General features: G+C 41.2%; 4 protein-coding genes and 1 pseudogene across 6 annotated transcripts; 1 reads left to right on the forward strand and 4 right to left on the reverse strand.

Moving 5' to 3' along the window:
* Positions 1-163: 163 nt before the first annotated feature.
* LOC105280972 (probable DNA replication complex GINS protein PSF2) lies at positions 164-1,695 on the reverse strand. Its single transcript, XM_011341858.3, has 4 exons — positions 1,185-1,695; positions 747-855; positions 482-643; positions 164-339 (listed from the first exon to the last, which is right to left on the reverse strand). Exons 1-4 carry the CDS (start codon positions 1,427-1,429, stop codon positions 295-297), a joined length of 561 nt encoding a protein of 186 aa, XP_011340160.1. The 5' UTR covers positions 1,430-1,695; the 3' UTR covers positions 164-294.
* Positions 1,696-1,793: 98 nt separating this feature from the next.
* LOC105280973 (adenosine receptor A2b) lies at positions 1,794-8,736 on the reverse strand. Of its 3 annotated transcripts, XM_020032262.2 has the most exons (5): positions 8,417-8,728; positions 6,543-7,334; positions 4,696-4,907; positions 4,087-4,593; positions 1,794-3,912 (listed from the first exon to the last, which is right to left on the reverse strand). In XM_020032262.2, the coding sequence occupies exons 2-5, from the start codon at positions 6,982-6,984 to the stop codon at positions 3,499-3,501; spliced, it is 1,575 nt and encodes a 524-aa protein (XP_019887821.1). In that variant the 5' UTR covers positions 6,985-7,334; positions 8,417-8,728; the 3' UTR covers positions 1,794-3,498. The 3 variants fall into 3 exon arrangements, with proteins under 3 accessions (XP_019887821.1, XP_011340162.1, XP_011340161.1); XM_011341860.3 differs by having other exon boundaries at positions 4,087-4,587; positions 6,543-8,736; XM_011341859.3 differs by having other exon boundaries at positions 6,543-8,728.
* Positions 4,726-21,693, forward strand: LOC105280976 (solute carrier family 23 member 2). The gene is made up of 9 exons (XM_011341862.3): positions 4,726-4,859; positions 10,247-10,427; positions 19,799-19,956; positions 20,098-20,303; positions 20,395-20,521; positions 20,624-20,744; positions 20,837-21,092; positions 21,261-21,389; positions 21,488-21,693. Exons 3-9 carry the CDS (start codon positions 19,811-19,813, stop codon positions 21,640-21,642), a joined length of 1,140 nt encoding a protein of 379 aa, XP_011340164.2. The 5' UTR covers positions 4,726-4,859; positions 10,247-10,427; positions 19,799-19,810; the 3' UTR covers positions 21,643-21,693.
* On the reverse strand, positions 12,660-16,802 carry LOC105280974 (sphingomyelin phosphodiesterase 4). Its single transcript, XM_011341861.3, has 14 exons — positions 16,639-16,802; positions 15,998-16,297; positions 15,809-15,911; positions 15,493-15,724; positions 15,189-15,405; positions 14,947-15,059; positions 14,693-14,851; positions 14,449-14,623; positions 14,186-14,371; positions 13,888-14,106; positions 13,716-13,808; positions 13,452-13,628; positions 13,152-13,381; positions 12,660-13,038 (listed from the first exon to the last, which is right to left on the reverse strand). The coding sequence occupies exons 1-14, from the start codon at positions 16,663-16,665 to the stop codon at positions 12,897-12,899; spliced, it is 2,373 nt and encodes a 790-aa protein (XP_011340163.1). The 5' UTR covers positions 16,666-16,802; the 3' UTR covers positions 12,660-12,896.
* On the reverse strand, positions 17,053-19,697 carry LOC105280975 (annotated as a pseudogene).
* Positions 21,694-23,216: the final 1,523 nt, after the last annotated feature.

The raw sequence follows: 23,216 nt of genomic DNA on the forward strand, positions 1-23,216 counted from the left end.
ATAACTTGCGAAAGTATATATCAGTGTACATGACGGTTGTAGTTCAACCATAAACAGCGAAAATCTTGATTTCGAATAACTCGCGATCAAACTGTTAAAGAAGTATCTTTTTGTTGTAAAGATAAAATTATAAATTAAAATTATAGTAAATGTAAAAAATGAACTCGCTCAATATCAAGTTTTTAATAGTATACCTGAGAGTTCGTAGATAAAACTTACAAAAATATTCACATCTCCATAATTAACAACGTCACAAAGGTGCAGTATAATATAAACAATTGTGTATCACTTTCGTCATATACTTCCACTGTATTGAGAATTTCTTTCTCCTGTATTTGCCTGTAAAAAGTGAATGAGATGATTATAGTTACAATGAGGTAAGTATAAAGCATCGATTATAATAATAATAAACCTAATGAATAATCAATTAATTACACACATAATGCAAAAGACGATATTCAATTTTAAAATGTAGACTTACAGATTGTATCCGTAATATTTGATCTAAAGCGTGTGGCAGCAATGGACGTATATTATTAATTTCCATCGCGGTGAGATGATCCAATTTTGCGTGCACTCCTTCGCTCTTCACGAAAGCATCCACAGATGTGCGCAGTTTAGACATTCTTATATCCCATATGTCCTATAATGCAAACTTTAGTAACGAAATTCTGTTTTTTCAACTGTTTTTTTTCTTACATTCAGGTATTTCTTTGCACTTTTACTCAATCCTCTATCTTACTTACTTTCACGGCGATTCTGATATTATCCGCATCAGGTATATCATCATTTGCCACGTTCAATAAAATTTGACTCTCATCCATGTAGTGGTAACTTGACATTTCTGTGAACAACCTAGTGCATTGAAGTTTTCGTGAATAAATTAGTCAACGTCGAGCAAAATGAATATTAACATAAACTGCAATGCATCAAAGCACTATTATTTTCTCAATTCTTAACAATTCACCACGCTTTTTATCTGTCGGAGTTTTATCGTACCGAATTACTTGAAATCACTATACTAAATATATATAAAACAATTAAATATTTCAAGCAGGAAGATATAACACAGTATCACGCCGATAGCGAACAATTAGAAGAAATTATTAAAGTAAATGGCAGTTAACAAAATAACAGCAGCCAGCACATTTCATTGTAATTATATTATAATGAATTATATGTACTTTGACATTTTCTCCATCTCCTTCCTCTCGTTCAGGCCTTCCATATCCATCCATTCCTGACCGACAATGCGACACTTTTGTTTCTGCTTGAGGGACACGGCGAGCCAAATCGGTACTTTGACAGGTAGACCGGCGCGAAACGGCCCTACCGAGCCGGAGATCAAGTGGATCACGTCGAAATTAAAGTTCGGCACTATGCTAACCAGTTGCTTTTCACCGAGGAACTCGATCTCGCTCGGATCCATGTTTCGCTCAAACTTTAATCCGCGTTGAATCGATCATACTTTAAGATTTATCAGCAGAGAGGATCTCGTGAATCTCGACAATTCCTCGTATTCTATTTTGTACGCTCCAACCCGCACCGGTTTCGCACTTCACACTGAACGCGCGGATCGAACCATCAACGGAGTAATGTTTAAAGACGGCCAACCTTACGGGAATTCGCGTGACAGATGGCGCTGCCAGTGCTGCCGCCAAAGCGGAAAGCAGCAAGCCAGAATATCACTTTATCACGGTCGATATTGAATGAGATAAATTTAAAAATAAAAGAAATAAGAATTCTATCAACAGACACAGCATGTATGTACGCGCGCATACATAGACAGTATGTACAGATTACACGTGCAAAGCTTTATTAACACTGACATCACTTGTAACACCGATACGCAAAGTGTTTATACAGCACTATTTAGTAGCACCCCACATGTGCTCTTGCACGTAACTTTTCGGACATTTGTTATTTGTACAATTATTACAATGAAATGGCGAGATTTAGATTAGTTCATGGCTTACATTACACTGCGTTAAATGTAACTATAAAAGTATTCAAAATTTTCGAGTTTCGAATGTTGCATTTTAAATTGTAAAATACAATAAGCTTCAAAGGAAGTATGTAGAAATATTGTAATCGTACGTCATTGTTTCGTAAGTAATAGAAGCAGGCATAGAAATCATGCTTTTTGATTACTTTAATTAGTTTCATCGCGACAAGTTACATTGCAATCACGTCGAGAGACTATGTTATGCCAAGATTGCTTGACGGAGTCGTAAAAAAACAAAGTCATAGTTACGAAACAATGGATGAGTATTTCTACATTCTTTTGTTTGCGCTATTATTATTTTCGTTTCATTTCGCAGCGATTCTTTCCGCTCTTTGGAGTAACATGTCCAGTTCAACTTCAACTTCAAAGTGTAATATTTGGAAGTAAAAAAAATAAATAATTTTATATAATTTAAATAGTTAAAAATTAAAAAATTTTAAATAGTTTTATAGTTTAGATACGCAGTGTCTAAGATGGCATGAGTGATCGTCAAGATGATTGAGATCGCACGTAATCGCTAAATAAATAGCTCATGGATAAATACAGATTATGAGTATAAAATTCGTCAAACTTCTAAACACTTATTTACATGACACTCATTAATTATATAGTTAGAAAACATATTATTAGACCGCAATTTTATCAATAACAAATTTTTGCTAGATCATGCTTCGAGAAGGGAGAGAGGTGTGTATTTGAGAAACCGATTAAAAGTATTGAGATCTTGCTTTCTACTCTTCAGAGTGCAATTCAGTAAAATTGATTATCTTTTAACAAGGAGCGCAGCTAAAATATTATTTATATTCTGATATTTGTTATGATATAAATCACTCTAATAAGTTCAAAATATATCAGTCACACACACACACACACAGACACACACACTATATGTACAGCAATTGCGCATGTAGAGAGTGCGAGGGAAAACCAGGAATTACACAATGTATAATCAAGTGTTCCACTTTGAGCGATATGTAATAGACACGATCACGAATGTGCACTTTTCTATTATACATTAAAAGCATACCGTTTCTCTCGATACTCAATCACTTGGAAATTCTGCCTCGTCATTAGCTTCATATAAAATAACTCGTCATTGAAAAACTAGTGCCTCATCACTGATTTAATTAGCACTCTTTTCTCATGTATCTTCATCCAAGTTTTTAGTATTTACCTTAATTTATCCTATTCTTTTTTTTATTTACAATGTTTAATTACAAATAACGAATTAAATGATTGTTGCTCTATTTATCACTTTATGCTTCCGTCTTTTTAAAGTTTCTAGAGTATCATTAATAATAACACTTTAAATAACGCGTTGTTTTACTTGCACATGTTACATGACACATTTAATCAATAATATATAAAATAAATTTATCGGAATATATGCATTTTAATAATAAAAATCGCGCACAGAGAGTTTCAAGTTTTCTCCTTACTATCGTAATCGTACACGATTTGATATGATTATTCTCTCTCTCTTTCTCTTCCAGTTATCCGGTTACTACGTCGACTCTATCTCGCGACTCTTCATCGAGCGAAACGCGCAAAACTTGTCGAAGACGACCGGGAGCGGTATGATTTACCACATCAGCCTCTATCACGAAGATGGACGCGGGCGGTGTCTCCTCGACGCAGTCCTCCTCAGCGGGCAAGAGCGGCGCCAGCGATTTGTACGTCTTTAACTCCATCGGAGAAGCGGTGTCACGCTCAATCACGTCGTTACGATCGACGTCGTTAGCTAGCTCTCCGATCAGTCGTTCATTGGCTGGTGCGGAATTGCTGATTAGAGCCGTAGTATTGACGTTTATCGATGGCTCCGCGACGTTCTGGCGTGTCTCCCTGTCGCGTAGTGATGAGACGCGCCTCTCGGGATACCCACCTGTCTTCCTGGCATCGCCGATCACCTGCAATGCTCAATCCAACGAGCGTCATGTTTAGTGAGTCGCAATTATGATCATCTAGTTTGAAATTAATCTTGTACAATCAAAGAATTCTCAACATCTCATCCTACCCTATCCAGAATCTAATGTGAGTGAAGCAGTGAAAGTGCAGCGAAGAATAAAGGAATCAACGCCAACCTGACGGAGCAAACTCGTCCTTTGGCTCCTCGACTGCTGAAGACCACTGAATTGCTGCTGAAGCCTCTGCGACCCGGCAAGGGAACCGCGCTCGTGGATCACACTGATCACGCTGGCCTTCACGTCGCTGTGCGGAAACAGCAGCCGCCAGGTAAAGTTCTTGAGCGCGGCGCGGAAGTCCTTGAGGTGATAGGCATAGAGGAGCGGATTGCCGACCGAGTTGATGTGCGAGAGGATGATGCAGAACTTCAAAAGGAAGTCGTTCACCTCGCACTTGGGGCAAAATGCCATCACGCAGTTTATCGTGTACAGCGGGAACCAGCAGACGATGAAGAAGAGGACGATGCGCGAGAGATTCTGCGTGGCCTTGACCTCCCGCTTGCGCGCCGCGCCGAGGACGCGCAGCATTGTCCCGGACGTCTGATGAGCGCCGAGATGCAGGCCGGTGATACGGCGGACGTTGCCAGCACCGCCGCCGTTGGGATCCATCGTGACGATTTGCTGTAGCTACAATCGTTGTATCCGTTACACATTTTGGCTATTTTTCGTGTCGCGCGCTCGTTGCCGTCGCTCGGTGCTTTGCAGGCTCTTTCTTTGCGTGCGACTGACCTGCTTTACGATCACTCGGTATATGTGGGCGTAGAACGCTGCGATCAGCAGGGCGGGGAAGATGATCGTGGCGAAGTACAGGAACACAAGATAGTTGTAATCCATCACCTGCGTGAAGAGGCATCTGTGATCGCTCGGCTCGCCGGCATTCCATCCGAACAGCGGTAAGAAGCCCACCAGAGTACCCGCTACCCAGCACGCGCATATTATACCTGAAAAAGAGCCGAGTTCGTCCCACGTTTAATTCCGCACCGCGATTCACGCGTGCATGGCTTTTCATGAATCTTGTCGCGATTAATCCAGTCAATGAATCGACGCCGCCATCCGTCGGCGCGTCGCGTCGCGTCGTCGCGTCGAGCACGCGTAGTTGATTCGAATAATGACTCGCTCCGCGTTCGCGTTCGTTATCAGCCATCGGCCATTCATCGCGATTAACGCCGGCTTCATTCTCTCCTGCAATTTTTATGCGTGCGATAGATAGAGATACGCGGTTCCTTATCGATTCGTTCGTTATTCGCGGAAAGCTCCGCTGGGAAATGTGCGTTATCGATTACAGCATGTGGGAAAAGATAGCCCGGAATTTTATCGGTTAGAATGATAAAAAATGTACGAAAAATCTTCGCATTTTTTTCATCCCCAAGCTAAAGCTAGCAAGGCAATTTAAATTGTTTCGAGATTTCTTGTAAGATTTCAGAATTGCATTTGAAATTTGTAAGATACCTTGCGCTTAAATTTAAATTTCAATTTATTATTTAGATTGTGTTGATTAAATTAAATTAAATCAAATTAATTATATATTGATCTAACGTAAATTGAACAAATTAAATTTTCTTGAGCAGTAACGTTCATTTTCATTCACAAACTGCCGCGAAAGAAATTTCAACACGCCTATCGATCTCGAGAATTCTCCAACTATAACTATAGAGTAGACTTCCGGGGCGGACAGAACATGCAAAGATCTCGATACATCATTTTGTAACTTTTTCGTATGTAGCAACCAGCACATGTGCGTGCGGCAGACACTTAAGAACTCAGCGTGACGTCACGCAACGCGATTTACGATGAGCATGGCACGAATCACGGATTATGCGAACAATGTAATCACTGTGCTCGGCACATCAGCATCCTTATATCTAGCCACGTGCCGGAACATGGGTGTAGGATAAGTCACAGCGTGGTTATCCTCACGGGTCCTCTTGTCCTTTTCATCAACGTCCGTCAACTCGAGCTATAATTACATGCCTAAAGATCCAGCCTAGAGCTTTCTTTGTGACTGGCTCTTAACTAAATAAGTCTCAATTGAACCAAATGCTAACAGGTGCCTAGTCTTTAATTTCTGTTACTTGAGTGTTCCAGAGAGTCACTCTTGTCAGACACACGCTTCAATCGCATCAATGAAGTTTTAAAAACTATTCAAGTATCGCTAGCTTAATGTCGATTACGTTAATGACGCTTAGACTTGATCAAGTTTGTACTAAATTTTTACTTTTTTTCCTTCTTTACTGTCTCTACTTATATATAAAAACTCGACGCGTGCGATCGAGAAAATCAGATACTTATAAATTGCTAGGGGTCAACTCGTTTAACTTGAACTGCCCGTACCGAGGAGCATCTCTGTCACCGCGTATGCAACAGTATGCGGCGAAGAAAAATGAAATCATTCGCGTAATCGTTACGCCGCGATCGGGTTCCCGCCGCATCGTTCAAGTTTCTTTCGCAGCGGGAAACGCGGATCCGCGCGGCGGATCGCTCGCCATTAATCTGGCGACACGAGGCGCCCGCAAGTATCGAGTATCAAATTAAGGCTGAGAACGACAGCCGGCCGAGGACGATGGACGGTCCCTTACCTATGGCAGTTTTGGTGCGCATGGTACGTGAGTATCCCATGGGATGCAGTATCGCCCAATAACGATCGACGGACACCGCCACCAGGCAGAAGATGCTGATGGTGCACAGGACCACGAGGAGTGACGTGGTGAAGAGACAGGCGTGCAAGTTCGTCGGCAGGCCGATGTTCGCGAGGATCGCGAAGGGGATCGCGAACAGTCCGACCAGGAGATCGGCCGCGGCCAGCGAGACGATGTAATAGTTGGTGCGTCTGCGTAGCCGACGCTCCTTGCCGAAGACGATGATCACCAGGCCGTTGCCGAACACGGCGCAGATCGCCACCAGGGTCTCGCAGACGGTGTACGGCACGTCCAGCTCCGCGACCACGGACGACGCGTTCGTCGGGACGGAGTTCTGATCCTGGTAGTCGTACGGCTCGGTCGCGTTCAACGGAAATCCCATCGCGACCGTCGGCTCGGGACGAAGACTCGGGTTTCCTATTGGCCGTCGTCGACGATGCAAGACGCGGACGACGCAGTGCCCGATTGTCGTCGATGTTACCTCCCGATCACGAAGCGCGCCATTCTATCGCGATCGATCGAGGCAATCGTGACGTCGGGACGAACGCGGCATCGCGATGCCTTCCGCCGATTTTGTGTGCAATCATCGCTTCCTCGAGGACTCCCGATATCCCTGAAACACCTCGCGACCCGCTCTCCCTCTTCCCGACCGGTTGCGTCTTAAACAGGAACGCGGACGAACGCGTTGGCGTGGCACGTGACTCCCATCGCTCCGGTGTCGAAAGAGAATGTCTACGAAATTTCTTAGATAAATTCCCACGCTCTATCTCCGTGTTCTAAATTCGTGTGTTCTATTCTCGTGCAGTTGCCCGTCAGGCAACTGAAATCGCTCCGCTCGCTGAAGAAGAGCCGTCGAAGTCGCGGAGCTGATCAATGCCAGACCAGATATTGAAAGCAGATGATACGAGGGGGATGATGATGTCAGCTGCTCGTTCAGTTCAGTAGAACGATAGCGTTCCGCAACCTTCATGAAATTTACCATCGGGAAGCACTCCGGAGTGAGAGTTATCTCGGTACGCGTCGCTATCGTCCCTCCCCCAGTTGTCCCAATCGTCACAAATTGCAATACCGATACCTTCCTATCTCGACTCTGTATCGGAACGATCCGCTACCAGTTCCGTGCGTAAAACTTTCCCCGTTTCCGCGTCCTGAGTCGCGTTTCCGCGCTCGCTCCTCTCTTCAGCTTCAGCCAAACGGTCGAGACCTTCGTCGTTCCCCAATATTCTTAACGACCACTCTCTCGCATCCTCTCAATCTCACACGTGTCCGAGTCAATCGCTTTCGCTTGCATCTCAGGGAACGAACGGACGAATCGACGATTGATCGGTCGCTTGCTCGTTGCGTGATGCGCGTTAAACACGCTCGCGGTGTTTTTCGTCCATTACGCGCGCAGCGGCGAGTTCGACGCGGGCGCGTAAGACGGATTTCCGTGCGATATCGTCTAATAGGGCTGTGCTACGCGTGTCACGCGAATCTGCGGACGTGCCGAGTCATCACGCGGCAAAACGAAGAGCCCGACTTCGTTTCGCACTTGGTCGGCTCGCGTGTCGCACTCGCCTTCGCGACGTGCGCGCGTCTCGCCGTTGTTGTTACTCTTATACATGCCGATTCATCGTCCCGATAAATCAATAGCGACACGAAGACACGGAGGCACCGCGGTTAATTAATCGCTGCGATTCTCTTCGGTCAAGGATCGAAGATCGCCGCGCGTCAATTTCGATGTCATGATTAATGGTTATGCTATGTTACGCACGATCGCAATTTTAACGACCCTGTTACGCGTCTTTCGTTACCCTAATACCCTAATTTATTACCGTAATACGCGTCTTTTCCGTTTTCTGCGTCACTCGCGACGCGCGCGTCGCCGAATGGGCGGGAAAGGTTACAACGACCGCGGCGGCGATAACGATAGATCGATCGATCGAGTCGATAATGGCGCGCAAATATTAATTAGCCCGAACGCAGGCGCGCGGATTCGACGGGTGGGTTTGTTTTGCTTGTTGTTTTTTTTTCTCTCGCACGCACGTAAAAGCGTCGGGCCGGAACGCCGAATGAACACGTCCGCCTTCTCAACCCCGTGGCGCGTAACTGAGATGCTCCTCGTGACAGCGGAGAACACACGGCGGAGGTGGAGGTGGTACCTCCAGCCGGTCGTCTCTCCTCCGTGTTCCTCCTTCCGCCTCCGTTGTCAAAACGTCAAACTCAAAAAACTCATTTTGCCGCTCGCGTTCAATTGCGCGCTCGGCAGCTCGCCGAGTAAGATGCAGTTATGCATGCACATGAATCTTATGTCTGCACCACGCCGCTTCCAATCACTCTGCAAAATGAACGGATTTTGGCATAGATTTTTATAAAAGTCTGGGGCTTTCGGTGGTCAGCGCGTTGCCAGCTTAGTGAATGCTTCTTCGGCAGTCTGCACTCGATTCGGTTCCCTGATCTACGGCAGTAATTCCGCGGTACGTAGGCCATGCGTTCCAATTTCTTGAAACGGAGATACTTGTTAGGAAAATCACGAAACGCATGACGATTTAATGTAACATTATATTTTCCAGTAATCGAGATAACGCGGAAATATTCTATCGCATAACTCGTTTTAGACAACGTGACAAGCGTTACCTCTCAGGTAACAATGCCAATAGAATAGCAAATATTAAAAATACTAAATATTCTCTTTTTTATTTATTCTTCATGTTCTCCGTGCCTTGCGGTTGTACGTGGCTATAATAACACTTAACTACGAAACGGATTATCACGATCGAAAGTAATCGCGATATCATATCATCACGGAAAATCGCATCGGTACCGAAGTAGCAATGACGTCACTGCGTCATCTTCTAACGTCACTTTGCTACTTGGGTATTTGATTCATAAAATCCCTCTCGCGCGGTACCAGGATAACGCATGTTCGTGCAAAAGTCAAAGGTGGTGCGGGTGATACAGGTCGGTCAGCGACCGTAATTAGCAAGCACCATCGTGCGTGCGTAACGAGTGGTAACGGCTATTTCACCGCGCGTCGTCAGGGTGTCTTCCGTCATCCGGTGGCCCGACAGTTTGACGAAGAATAGCAGAGTACTCGTTATTGTCGCGGGCCATCGTTAGACATCGATAAGATAGGATAGAATTACTGTAAAGGCCAAGTAGACAAATGAGTTCGCACACTCTTCGCTCTCGCTTTCGAGAGGGTGACGAGTTTCCCGGACACCGGACGCGTCCGTGCGCGCAATATGCACATCTATTATGCACACCTAGTACATCCTGTGCTGTAAACGCATACGCGAGAGCGCGAGCGTTTTATTCGAAGTACTGTAATATATTTGAAACACAATATCACCGCGACGGTGGCGAAGAGGCATGTTCCATTGGCAGACGACGCGGATATGAACAAGCCGCGGGCCTCCGTTTCGCTTGCGGTTTCCATAGTTTTGCTTGCGGGACGCGAAACGAAGTACAATATATTACGACAACCCGCGGATTCTACTGCAATTCATTTTAAGTTTTAAATTAATTTTCATCATTAAGTTTTAAATTAATTTTCATCATGAAATTTTTAATTAATTTTTTCTTTTATTATTTCAGTCGTTACACGTGCATGCGTGCGTGTATTTATTAATATTATATTTACCAAGTTACTTTTTACATTTTAGGTGCACTTCTCTGGGCCACTTCTGCGCGAGAAATCGCAGTCGCGGTGGCTCGTGCGATGCGTTACGGACGAAAGCGATGTCGTTACCGGCACGTGGCATCCGAGAAAGCAGCGGAAAGCCGCACGGACTTGCACTTGTTCCCGCCGATGGCTTTAACGAACAGTGAACGAGTCCATTCGTGGTAATTCGTACCTACTCATTGTCCGTAACTGGCTTATAACGGAGCGCTTGACATTGCATAAAGGATCTCTAATTGCGCTGCGGAGCTAAATGACTCCTCTCTCTCTCTCGCTCTTCCTATCGCGGCGCGATGCCACGAGTATCTCGATGAGCGCGCCAACGCGATCTAAATCGAAAATGGGTCGTGTTCGTGTTACACCGACCATGTAAACACACCCTGCAACATACAACCGAGTATCTAATGGTTTAATACGACTAATGCGTCGCCGGATGGTGGGTTTAAATCCAGTACCGTGCTTGCGATCGTCAGTTCCATCGCCAACTGTTTGCTGGCAAAGCGGGGCAAATGTGCAAATCAAAAACTGATGAAAAAATTATTGCAGATATAAACGCACGCTGCAATTAATAGAAATTCCTATTATTTTTTTTGTTTCTGTTGACTCTTGCAAATGCTTGTTGTATCGGACGATATTATATCTATCTATGTGCCTACTATGCACACATGTTCGTCATGATCAATTTTCAATATAAATAAGATAAGCTAGTCGATAAAATACAAATAAGCTGTGATAAAAGTGCAATATCTAACATTGACTAAGAGATATATATTACATGTTGCTCGTTTCATTATAAAAATACGCATAACATTTTTTTATGGATCAACTATTTAATTTAATAAAGATTTACGCAATTATAGCATTTACGTTCCTCAGATTCATTAATAAAAGACAAAAGGAGTGCCACTCCTTAATATATGCCTAACCCATGCCGGTATTTGGCTTGTTCACAGCTGACCTTGCTCTTTATCATGATACTGTATATTTTCGGATAATTATAATGTTTCACTTAATATTGTTATGTGTCCGCACGGTATCTCGCATGAGGATAGATGTTTACCGCTATATAGATGGTTGACGTCCAGTTATACTATGCGTCCGATTCCGCCCACCGTATCAATTTGAAATCAAATACGAGGAACAACTTTAACCGACTCTTAAAAATTGTGCTAGTAAACACAGCCGAATTTACGAGCGGTGCTCGTAAAAATGTTTGAGCATGCGGAGACTTAACGAAGCGAAGACAGCGTGGCCGGCGTAGGTAGGCAGTAATGCGAGCTTTATTTATCGCGGAAGTGATAAAGACCGCCGTTTTTCCTCATCTAAGAGCACCTGGTGGAGACGCGTGCAGGAGGTCGAGACGCTGGTGAAGACGCGTACCACGGCGATCTCTTAAAAAGATCCAATTAAGAGCATCCCTCCTCGGGTGCGACAAACACGCGCGGGTGTTTTGTGATTTTTACTTCCGCCGCAAAAGTCGCGCGTGACGCGAAAATTTATTAATTAAACGCGCAACATATTGCTTCTCTCAGAAACTTTTGCAAATAATTTCAGCATTTATTTATCATTAATGAAAGAAATCGCTGATTACGGAAGAAGGAAATAAATAAAAATTGTTTTACGAAGATTGAGTTCTTAATCCTTGAAAAAATAGGGAAATTAGTTTTTGATTTTAAAATCTTGTTCAAAAATTGATTTTGCAGTACTCTGGATATTTTTCGTGATATTAATAATGAGATGCAGGAAAAATGTATTCTTAAAAAATTTGCTCATTTATGCTTGTTCCATAAGTTTTTATTATTATTAGGAAGATCTAATTAGTGCAGATTACTAAGAATCTTTTTAATTTCACTTCTGATGCGACTGGCTCGAGCACGGCGAGTTCTTTTTAAATGATCAATTGAATCGATTGTATGCGCGGTTGCATCTCGCGCATTGCGTCGATTTGCGCACGAAGACCTTTATTACCTTTGCCAATTCTCTTTACGGATGCTTCATCGATCGGCGATTCGCATCAGTTTTCGGATTCAATTTGCTTAATGAGGCGCGGGCTCATTTTTCTGCTGTACGCATCATGTTAATTAAGCCTTCTTGCCACTGCTGAAGAGCGGCTCGCGACGATACTTGTTTCCGCGTTTCTCGTTTCTATGCACACAAAGTGATTGATTATAAATAATTAATATCGTCACACGTGTAAATGTTGCGCGGGCAGATATCGCACTGCGCTGTTTATCGCGTGTTTCCGCAGTGGAAATAACATAATGAAGTTTAATATACCTCATATGATGAAATGACTTCTCTTTCCTCACGCGACGAAAGAAGGGGGATCTAATTGATCTTTATTATATCTGGCAAAGAGAGTGAGGGAGAAAGGGACAATTACAACGCACTTTCCACACGTTACGTTCGATGCGTTGTATTTTGGTCGTGTTTGTAGCAAACGCGAACGTCTCGCGGCCATTATACATTATAAATAATACAATGCACATATATAAAATATATATTGGTAAACTTACATTCCTCAAAGATGTACATTCTTCAAAACTGTTACTCATTATTCGCGAATATACAATATGCTATCAGTGTTATCCGCAGGATTGTAGCTTAAGCGTCGTCCGTGAGAGCCGAGAGTATCATCGACTAACGGGAAACACACCTGGATTCGGTCTGAACGTATTTGCGTCCGATGGGAAGCAATGATACAGTGCTGCACGTATGAGCACGTACATGATCCATATCCAAGAAGCAAGTCCCAGAAACGTGAAGGGTCCGTAACTGCAAGAGAAAGTAATTTTAACGTATCGTAAAGCGGTGCTTTCTGAGTAATTTGCACTTTGCACGGATCGCGAGAGACATTCGAGTCGCAGAGAAATAATGGAATTACGTACTTGGCGCACCACGCAAGGAATATCCCGAATAACATGCTCGCGAGGAAAGTGTAACTGGCCAAAGGCCGTAAGCTCAATCGAGGCGGCAGCCGCTCTTCGTAGCCGCTGGTAAATCCGCTCGGCGTCCGTTTGGGTAATTTCACGACCGTAGTAGGCGGGGTGACTAATTGCCGGCAAACGCTGCCGAAGAAGCTTCGTTTGTTGTACAGCGCCGTTATCTCATGTCGATACTGCAAGCAAATCACGGGGGGCTCATCGAATCGAAAGGTAACAATACGTAGTTTAGTGAACGAGGCTTACCTTGAGATTAACGTAGCAGCATAGCTTGTAAAAGTTCCGGACAAGAAAGGCGCACTCGTTCGTCCGTACTGGCTGTAGCTCCGGATCGCCCATGTACTCGATGTAGCGGCACGTTTGTCTGCCCTCCTGCAACGGTACGAAAGTACCCGGTCTGCTCGAGTCGAAGCTCGACTCCATCTGAAGAGAACGATCGCATCAGTTAGTCAAGTGAAAACTTGAAAACCCGTTTCGGTCGATAACAGAGTTATTACTCTAATCGCGCACCTGCGATTGGTGACAGAAAGAAGTTGAGAGAATGCTGTCGTGATATTCTTGATCCGCTACTATAGCGACTTGTGGAATGTCCTCGAGCTTGATCTGCGACAGTACGATACATTGTTATACATGCATAGTGGTTCCAACTTGACTCGATGCAGATAGAGAGAGAGAAATCTACCTGAAATATGTCTATCAGTTGTTGCTGGGCGGTAGCTAAAAGTACAGGCACGCGTCGCCGTTCCTCTATGTTGATGTCGTCCGAAGAATAGTCCTCGCAATTAAAGAATTCCCATAGAGACAGCAAGAAGTGTTTCCCTCTTCTTCTAGTCTCCAAAGCTTCGACCAAACTAGTTGCCGTTAGATGCGCTTGCTTAATGGTACTCAAAAACCACACAATCTGAAAACGCAAATCCAAAGAATCAGTTTACTAATGAAAAGTAGCAATCGATGATGGATGTGCGAAAAATGAGAAATACCTGGGAAGTAATGGCTGACGAAAATATTGGCACGTATTGATACGTTGGACCCTCTAGTTCAAGAATTTGCTGCCTGACGATCGACGTCCATTGATTAGTAGTTAGTCGACCTTTGCTTAAGCCTACGTCGTCCATGCAACTCTCCACTTCGCAGATCATCCTCGCTAAGTGTGGTTGCGAGAATACCTGTGAAATAAAGAATACGTACAAATGTAGTTTTAAGCTCGCAAGATAAAAATGGTGCGCTGAATGAAAACCAGTACTTTTGTAACTCTGAATAGCATTAACGCATTCTTGGGTGCTACCAAGTCGGTCCTCATGAACCGCGGCAATAATTGCTGAAATATAGCCGTATACGCTAATAGATTATTAGCAACGAAAGAGATCCATCTGCCGGGCTCATGAATCTTTCCCCTTTCTTCCTCTGCCTCCGCTTTGCTGAAAGAATTCAAATTAAAATACCGTTAGCTGTGACAATTTGAAAGTGCCGGAAATATGTTTGCGTACCCCTCTTTAGTGTACGTTACTCCTGGGATGTATCTCCATGGTTGAATAAAGCTCAACCAGGCTTCCAATATTAGTCTAAAGGAGCTATCCAATGGCCAGTGATATATCGCCTTCCGCAGAAATGTATATATCTTTCCTTGAACCGAAGGAAGAATTATTCTGGTGCATAAATAAAAGAAGAAAATGACATTAGAAGGTGAATTAGCAAAGGGAAAAGCAACATAAGAAATTATACTTTATAAATATCTCGCTACCTCTTCAGTTCGTCCATTGCGCTCTTGTCACCCGTAGCGCTGTTTGTAAATTCGTGCAGCGTTTTTATGAACGCCCTCACGAGCCTTATATGTTCCCCGGAATGTATACTTTGCTGAAAACAATTACAGGTTGCAATTAAATAATAGAAGAAGTACTTTCGAAATGATAGAAATCGTTTCTGCATTCATAAAAGATTTGTACTCTATCTTACGTATATTTGACTTTGCGGAGAAAGACTTACTCGTCGCGGTATCGTAGGCAGATAAGACGAGCATTGTGAGGTGCCCACTTGCTCCTCCGTATACTCCAACCAAAAATCGAGGAAGACCTGCACCACGGTCTCGCTTCGCCACACTTGCGGCAAGCACTGCTGCTGTGGCACACCTGTCGCAGGACTCGAGCCTGGCGATAATATCGACGTTCTCAGGAGTCTCGGTGTTTGCAATCTGTGACAATCTCTGATTGGAATTGAAGACGCAAATATGAATGCACTTGTCGCGGACTAATTAATCCTGTAATTGCACGCGTCAAGTTTCCGCGTTTACCTTCTGAATTCTGGCGACTGAGTCAATTTTCTGGGCGGAGTTTTCTTTATGTACGGCCCGATCATCGGTAGGACTGTCGAATTGTCTCGCGGAAGAAAGTGGTACAAGTAACAATGCGCTAATTGAACATAAACCGTTTCCCAATTCATCCACACGTTCTCCTGCTGCTGAAGTTGCAGCCAGGGATTGCACAGATGATACGCAAAGTGAAAAATATAATATTCGAAGGGATATGTGCTTCATTAAGGAACGTTTCGTGTTGATAAGCAAACCTAACTGCGTGCGATATAGTTACATAATTTGTAACAAAGGATACTCATAGATAAAGCTGACGGAACACGCGTTCCTTGATCGTCCTTAATTTTATCTAGATAAAATGGTGATATTACAGCCTCCTCCAGCATGGAACGTATCTTCGACTGTAATGAGCAACATTAATGCATTCCCTTTCATAGAAACACAGAGCATTACAAATACAAAGTATCAATTTAATTTTTAGACATACCGGAAGATATGACACTGGAAAGTTGTATTTTAAGTAACAATCTGGGAGCAATTTATAGCACAATGAGAACATTGGCCCTTGCGGACTGAGAAAATGGCACAGTGCTTCATATTCCAGAGGATTTTTCCTCAGCGTAATTAAGTGTAGGCCCCATCCAATGTTGTCCACTATTCCAAACAAGGAGTCTATCAGCAGAGGGAAGACATGTTGCAGTTCAGTGGTACTGGACTCGTCTATCAGAATGGCCAGATCTCTGCATCGTTCCACCAATGGTTCATTTAAATATCTTTGCGCTCTGATCTGAAAATTGATAGGTCGCAGTAAAGTAAGGTCTCCCACACTTGTCTGACGTGACATGCATTTTCTTGTACACCGCAAAGTATAAACGCACTGATATAAAATAATAAATTGCAAGCTAACAAATATACTAATATATTACAATTATCATAAAATTTGTCTCCTTAATGTATTAAATCTGCGGTGTGATTTGCGTATTATAATACTTGTCAATTGATTATACTTATGTTTAGAGATCAAAAACACTCTGCATTTTCGGAGAGGTTGTATTTTGTTAAAACCGTGAGATGCAAAGCTACGTTCATTTTATTACACGGAAATCAATGAACAAGTGTAGAACGTACCGTAGCGACGTCGGTAGAAGCTGCCATTATTTAGGGTTCTCTTAATCCAAGTTAATTGTGAAAAATAAAATTGTGTGATAAATGATATTCTTTATTATTACTTGTCATACATGACGTGATTCATCTTTGCAACCAGTAGTAACGTTGTTGACCACCGCCACCGGTTAACCGCCAATTTACGTTGTACAGCGCCGCTGAAGAACTTGTGAGAGTAGCGAGAACTCCATCATTAGGAGCAAGATTTCTACAGTTGATACAATTGAAAAAATTTATTACTTTATTCATTTGCTGACACAGATTTATGTTATTTATTATAATACTTATTACTGAGAAATCTAAATTTATATCTAAAAGTACTTTCTGTATGTTAAAAAGTATCACATATTTGCGCCACTGATTGTTATAATTTCTTTAAAAAGACATTAATAATTTTATTTTTACAATATACATAACTTACATATAAGTTACTTAACTTCTTTGTATTAAAATCGATATATTTACATGAATCTTTCGTATCCTTAGAGTCTAGTAACGATATTTATCTATATTTTATGCAAAGTCTCTGTTTATGGAATTCTTTACAGCAACGTAACAAAGTAGCAAAGTATAAAATTAAAATTAAAATTCGAATTCAGAATTTTACATCACACTAATCTTTTAGTATAATGTCATCTGTACTTTTTTCTCATGTATATTCTCTGTCATATCGATGTTTTACGACACATTTTCCGTTGCATCGATGTTTTACGATCAACAGGTACACTTAGGCGAGAGGTAGTCGAGTTATTCCATTATTGATGCTGTGATACCTTTATGATCTCTTGGATGTTGGTAAAAACGGCACGTAGGATGTCCATTTCCACCTGAAAAACACTCATTGTTATCCGAGCGAAAGTGTATATAATATAATTACAGGCGATATAATGATATACCTCCTCATTAAATTCATTCCGAACGGAAAGTCGAAGGTATTCCAAACATATTCGTCACCGTCGGTTACTCCATCAGTTGTTTTTTCAGATTTACTGTCAGTCAATTCCATCTCCTTCGCCCAAGCATCCAATCCACGATCCTTCGAGTTACCTTGATTTTGAACAAATCAATCAGTAAGCATTCAGCTATTATTGCCAAGATTTAATACCTGGAATGACGTGATCCAGGACGAAGCCCAATATACCGCCAACTAGGATAGTAGTACTGCAAGACGCTGTCTAATATAGGGTATCCCGTTTGTATTGCGTGCGGATTATTGATCATCCACTTTGACAGAACCTGAAAGAAGGACAAAAGTCTCTTGCGTGCTCACGACGACAGATCAAATGAATAGATAGTTATAATAGAGTATCCCCAGTCATGTACATATTATATTGGGTCGTCCGGAAAGTTCATGCCGATTTTGAAGGAAAATTCAAAGGTAACATTTTTTTATGTCGATAAATATTTATTGACTTATGTATGCACCGTTTTGTTTCACAACCTTTGTCCATCTTTCACGCAACTGGAAGATTCCATTCTCTCAGAACTTCTTAGGTTTCTCGGCGAAAAACTCCTCAAGGTGGTTTTTTATGTCGATCAAAGAGTTGAAGTTCTTGCCGCTAAGAGAATTTTGCAAAGACCTAAATAAGTGAAAGTCTGAAGGTGCAATGTCTGGTGAATACGGTGGGTGAGGTAGCACATCCCAGCCAAACTTCAACAATTTTTGTCGGGTAGTCAAAGAAACATGAGGTCTGGCATTGTCCTGATGGAACACGACGCCCTTCCTATTAGCTAATTCTGGACGTTTTTCCTGAATCGCTGTCTTTAATTCGTCCAGTTGCGAGCAGTACTTATCTGCATTTATCGTTTGGTTGTGTGGTAGGAGCTCATAATATAGGATTCCTTTCCAATCCCACCAGACACAGAGCATGACTTTTTTTGGACGAAGGCCGGCTTTCGGAGTGGTTAATGCTGGTTCATTTCGCTTACCCCAGGATCTTTTTCGTTCTACATTGTTGTAAATGATCCATTTTTCGTCACCCGTCACTAATTGCTTAAAAAATGGTACGTTTTCGTTACGTTGTACAGCGAGTCGCAGATGGAAATGCGATCCATTAAATTTTTTCGGCCAAATTATGCGGAACCCATACATCATAGCGACTTACGTAACCAAGCTTCACTACATGATCGTGGACAGTGGTTTTCGATATTTTCAGTATCTCTGCTAATTCACGTGTCGTGTAGCGCGGGTTATTCTCGATCAGTGTCTTGATTTGGTCATCATCAGTAGTAGAAGGTCTGCCCGAGCGTTCTTGGTCTTTAAGGTTAAAATCACCAGCTCTAAACTTAGCGAACCACTTACGTACGGTTCTTTCAGCTAAAGCGCCTTCTCCGTAAACAGAACATATCGAATTTGTTGCTTGTGAGGCATTTTTGCCTTTCCGGTAATAGAAAAGCATCAAGTGTCTAAAATGTTCTTTGTTTTCTTCCATCTTCAAAAGAGTACAAAACTGACACGAATCAATTTATCTCAAAAAACTTGTTTCCTAAAGATGCGTTGAAATGTCACCTTTAAGCATATGTATATAAATCGTATGTTTTCAATAACATTGATATATTCAGACATGTTCCAACGCCATCTATTAAAAATCGGCACGAACTTTCCGGACGACCCAATACATTAATCTCGGGAATGTACTCACCAGAGGAAAAAACATGGACAAGCCCAAGATAAATAGATTTCTCTGAGAATTGAGATTTATATATCGTAACGCCGACAAGCCTAAGGCAGAATTGCAGAAACGTTAAAGAGAATGGAAGAAAAAATCAAACGATTTAATTTTTCCATAGAAATGTCGCGCGTGCGATTCGCTCAAGCTACCTCTGATGTAGTGCTCACGAATTGAGAGTTTATCGTGAAGTCTAACGAAATATAACAATATTTATTTAAGATTAATATCAAAATTTATCAAAACATTTTAGATCTTGTGTTTTCTCTTTTTAAGATATTACTCTTAAGATATTTTGCATGTAGAATTGAATTTAATTAATAACTCACCGAAAGCGGAAATCATTCCAAACATTATGCAGAATATGCCGCCGACTATTGGCTCGGGAATAATGAATTTCACGTTATCTCTATTATATAATGTGATATACAATAAAGAATAAAATATATTTTCAGCATTATTTAACCATGATTGGCGCCATCATTTCTATCCCTTTCATCCTAACACCAGCCCTCTGCATGGCCGAGGATGATCCCGCGAGAAGCTACATTATTTCCACAATGATCTTTGTTACCGGTTTAGTGACCTTTTTTCAAACTACAATAGGATGCAGGTAAGCGTGTAATGTTGGAACAATGTATGTTGATAAATGTTTGCAATACATTAATTTTAAGCTTTATATAGTACTTATATTGTTAGAAATATCAAAATAGATGTTAACATTAATCGTAATAAAATATTTTTTCGTCATTAGACTGCTGCTGGTACAGGGAGGCACTATATCTTTCTTGGTGCCGACGTTGGCGATATTAAATCTGCCACAATGGCAGTGCCCCGCATCGGAGATTATGAATGAGATGTCCCACGAAGAGCGGACTGAGCTGTGGCAAATCCGAATGAGAGAATTGTCGGGTGCCATTGCTGTTTCCGCCTTATTTCAAGTGATTGTCGGATTTGGAGGTGAGCGTCCGCGATCTTAATTGCTTAAGATTTATTTTTCTCTTTTCTCTCGTTTTATGGTACAATGTATTAAAGTAACATTTACGAGCAGGCATCATTGGGTATTTGTTGAAATATATTACCCCATCGACGATTGTGCCGACGGTGTCCCTGGTCGGACTCTCCCTGTTTGAAAACGCAGCAACCGCCGCGTCTCAGCATTGGGGTATTGCGGCTGGGTTTGTACATCCATATCCAAACGATACGCGCGTATAATATTGATTACTTTACGCGTATAATACAGCTAGATTACCTACTGAAATTTAAAAACTACTTTCCAGAACGATGATACTGCTGACGATGTGTTCCCAAGTAATGATCAATATACCGATTCCACTTGTAGTCTATCGTAAAGGCCAAGGGCTTCACGTTATTCGGTTTGAACTATTCAAGCTCTTCCCGGCAAGTACAAAGATAGAAGGAAATCTCTAATTTAATTTCTACCTTAATTTTTGTAATCTTCAAGCTTTAATCGTGTAATTATGAACTCGCAGGTTTTATTGACCATAATTATCATGTGGATAATCTGCACTATATTAACGGTAACTGATGCGCTACCGTACGGACATCCTGCCAGATCCGACAGTAAATTGAAGATCATAAATGACTCACCCTGGTTCCGAGTGCCGTATCCTGGACAATGGGGCGTACCCACTGTAACATTGGCGAGCGTAATCGGTATGCTAGCCGGAGTACTGACGTGTACGGTTGAATCCATCAGTTATTTTCCGACTACCGCGAAAATGTGTGGTAAGTGGAGATGAAATTTTTCATCTATAGAAGAGTAACGATGTGAGATTATTTATAATTCTTTTAAGTTCCTAAATTTCAATTGAGCAATAAACAATATTAAATACAGCTGAACGTGCACATACACATATTCGATTTAGCAATAAAATTTAGCGGGATAACTTCTAGGTGCACCGCCGCCGCCGATTCATGCGATCGATCGAGGGATTGGCGTGGAAGGTCTGGGTACAATGTTGGCCGGCCTCTGGGGTAGCGGCAATGGCACGAACACTTTCGGTGAGAACGTCGGCACAATAGGTAAGAAGAAATTGATTTTCATCTTGACCAGTTTAACGAAAATATAAAAATACAATTAAATACGATTAAAATATAATAATCTCTGTATCTTCTTACAGGAGTCACCAAAGTCGGTAGTCGCAGAGTCATACAGTGGGCTTGTTTCCTAATGATCCTGCAAGGCGTGATCAGCAAGTTCGGCGCGGTATTCTTTATGTATATCACATTATATAATAGAGATAACGTGAAATTCATTATTACAAATAATGTATAAATGATTATAAAACCTGCAGTGCCATGAATAAACACAGATACCACGATGGAACATTGTCGATGCCGTAAGTGATACCAGTACTTCTATTTGCACCACTCGCTGTTTCTTTTGGTATTGAAACAATTGTCGTGTTGTCTACATTCTGTAAGATCGGACAAAACAGTGTTGGGAACGTTACTTCAAAAAAGTAACGCGTTACCGTTACCGTTATTTTTCGTAAAAAGTAACGCGTTTCGTTACTCGTTACCAATTTTAAAAAGTAACTCGTTATCGTTACCGTTACTTAAAAAAATAACGATTCGTTACTTTTTCGTCTCTTTTTTATAAAATATTTTAATAAAATATGTACTTGATTAAAAAATTTAATTATTTTTATTTTTACAGTTGGAAAATTTGTGTTTTCTTGTTAAAAAATATGCCAGTTAACATTTTTGTGTTAAGTATTTAACACATTCATGTGTTAATTTAACATGTTGCTGTTGTGTTAATTCAACTCAAGTGTTAAATTTGTAAAACAACTAAAACAAGTGTAAAAATTACACATTGTGCACCTATTTTTTATTTTACACAATAGATATGTTCCGTATTATTAGTGACAAGTTTTATCTGTTAAAATTTACAGAAAACTATGTTAAGAGTAAAGATGTATGTAAAAATAACTTTTTTTTCGAGTTAATTTTATCATTAAAAATATGTTGATTTTACACAAAATTTATTTCAAATTACTTCGCAGTTTGCATTCATTTTGGGTTAAAATATTAACATAATATTAGTGTCACCATTTAACATATCCATATTATGTTAAATTAACACAAAAATTTATGTGGACCGTTTGGGACATGTAATATCTGTTAAATTTAACACAAATTTTTCACCTGTGTATATATGTTAACATTTTATTCATATATACATATATGTATATATATTATTTTAATAATAATAAATTGGTTTTGCGAAACTCTTGCACTTATAATTGCACATTGTTTTACTTAAAATGATAACACTAAAATTAATAAGTAATAAAAAGAACTTAATTAGTAACTAATAAAAAGAACTGAAAGTAAAGAGCTGTTGCCTGAGTGGAATCTGTGCGTTCATTCTGCTGATTTATTAAGTAGAGATAAAAATTAAAATAACGATAAAAGTAACGGTTAAATTCGTTACCGTTACTGTAAAAATGTAACTACGTTATCGTTATCGTTACAGACAGCAAAAAGTAACGATCGTTACCGAAAAATAGTAACGGTAACGGTAACGACGTTACAAGTAACGCGTTACTTCCCAACTCTGGGACAAAACTGTTGTTTATATTATTTATATTATTTGTTCATATTATCTACAGATCATGACAAGTACAAACGATCTTTTAATGACCTGCGGCGAATTGGGAGATTTCAAAATTATCGATCTATCGATAACACAATGTTATCAATCGCTCTTAATTTGCTTTTAGTATTACGAAGATAAAAATATCTCCGCTCGTTAATTCCGCTACATGATCTTTTTCTTTTATGCTTCTCTTTTTTATTTTGAAAAGTAATCCACAATAAATGATATTGTACGAAACATTCCAT

The sequence above is a fragment of the Ooceraea biroi genome, chromosome 5 (genome assembly GCF_003672135.1).
Source record: "Ooceraea biroi isolate clonal line C1 chromosome 5, Obir_v5.4, whole genome shotgun sequence".
NCBI classification, from domain to species: domain Eukaryota; kingdom Metazoa; phylum Arthropoda; class Insecta; order Hymenoptera; family Formicidae; genus Ooceraea; species Ooceraea biroi.

Bases quoted from the DNA above. Each gene is read 5' to 3' on its own strand.
- LOC105280972 (XM_011341858.3), bottom strand. From the start codon at position 1,429: ATGGATCCGAGCGAGATCGAGTTCCTCGGTGAAAAGCAACTGGTTAGC. The intron at 856-1,184 runs GTACATATAATT...TCAATGCACTAG, and splicing joins GAGATGGAGAAAATGTCAAA to GTTGTTCACAGAAATGTCAA. The intron at 644-746 runs GTAAGTAAGATA...TTTGCATTATAG, and splicing joins ATATCAGAATCGCCGTGAAA to GACATATGGGATATAAGAAT.
- LOC105280973 (XM_020032262.2), bottom strand. From the start codon at position 6,984: ATGGGATTTCCGTTGAACGCGACCGAGCCGTACGACTACCAGGATCAG. The intron at 4,594-4,695 runs GTCAGTCGCACG...CAACGATTGTAG, and splicing joins ACCGAGTGATCGTAAAGCAG to CTACAGCAAATCGTCACGAT. The intron at 3,913-4,086 runs GTTGGCGTTGAT...TGAGCATTGCAG, and splicing joins GGACGAGTTTGCTCCGTCAG to GTGATCGGCGATGCCAGGAA.
- LOC105280974 (XM_011341861.3), bottom strand. From the start codon at position 16,665: ATGGCAGCTTCTACCGACGTCGCTACG. The intron at 14,372-14,448 runs GTACTGGTTTTC...TTTATTTCACAG, and splicing joins TGCTATTCAGAGTTACAAAA to GTATTCTCGCAACCACACTT. The intron at 13,629-13,715 runs GTGCGCGATTAG...CGTTCTCTTCAG, and splicing joins CTTTCTGTCACCAATCGCAG to ATGGAGTCGAGCTTCGACTC.
- LOC105280976 (XM_011341862.3), top strand. From the start codon at position 19,811: ATGATTGGCGCCATCATTTCTATCCCTTTCATCCTAACACCAGCCCTC. The intron at 20,304-20,394 runs GTGAGCGTCCGC...ATTTACGAGCAG, and splicing joins AGTGATTGTCGGATTTGGAG to GCATCATTGGGTATTTGTTG. The intron at 20,745-20,836 runs GCAAGTACAAAG...ATGAACTCGCAG, and splicing joins AACTATTCAAGCTCTTCCCG to GTTTTATTGACCATAATTAT.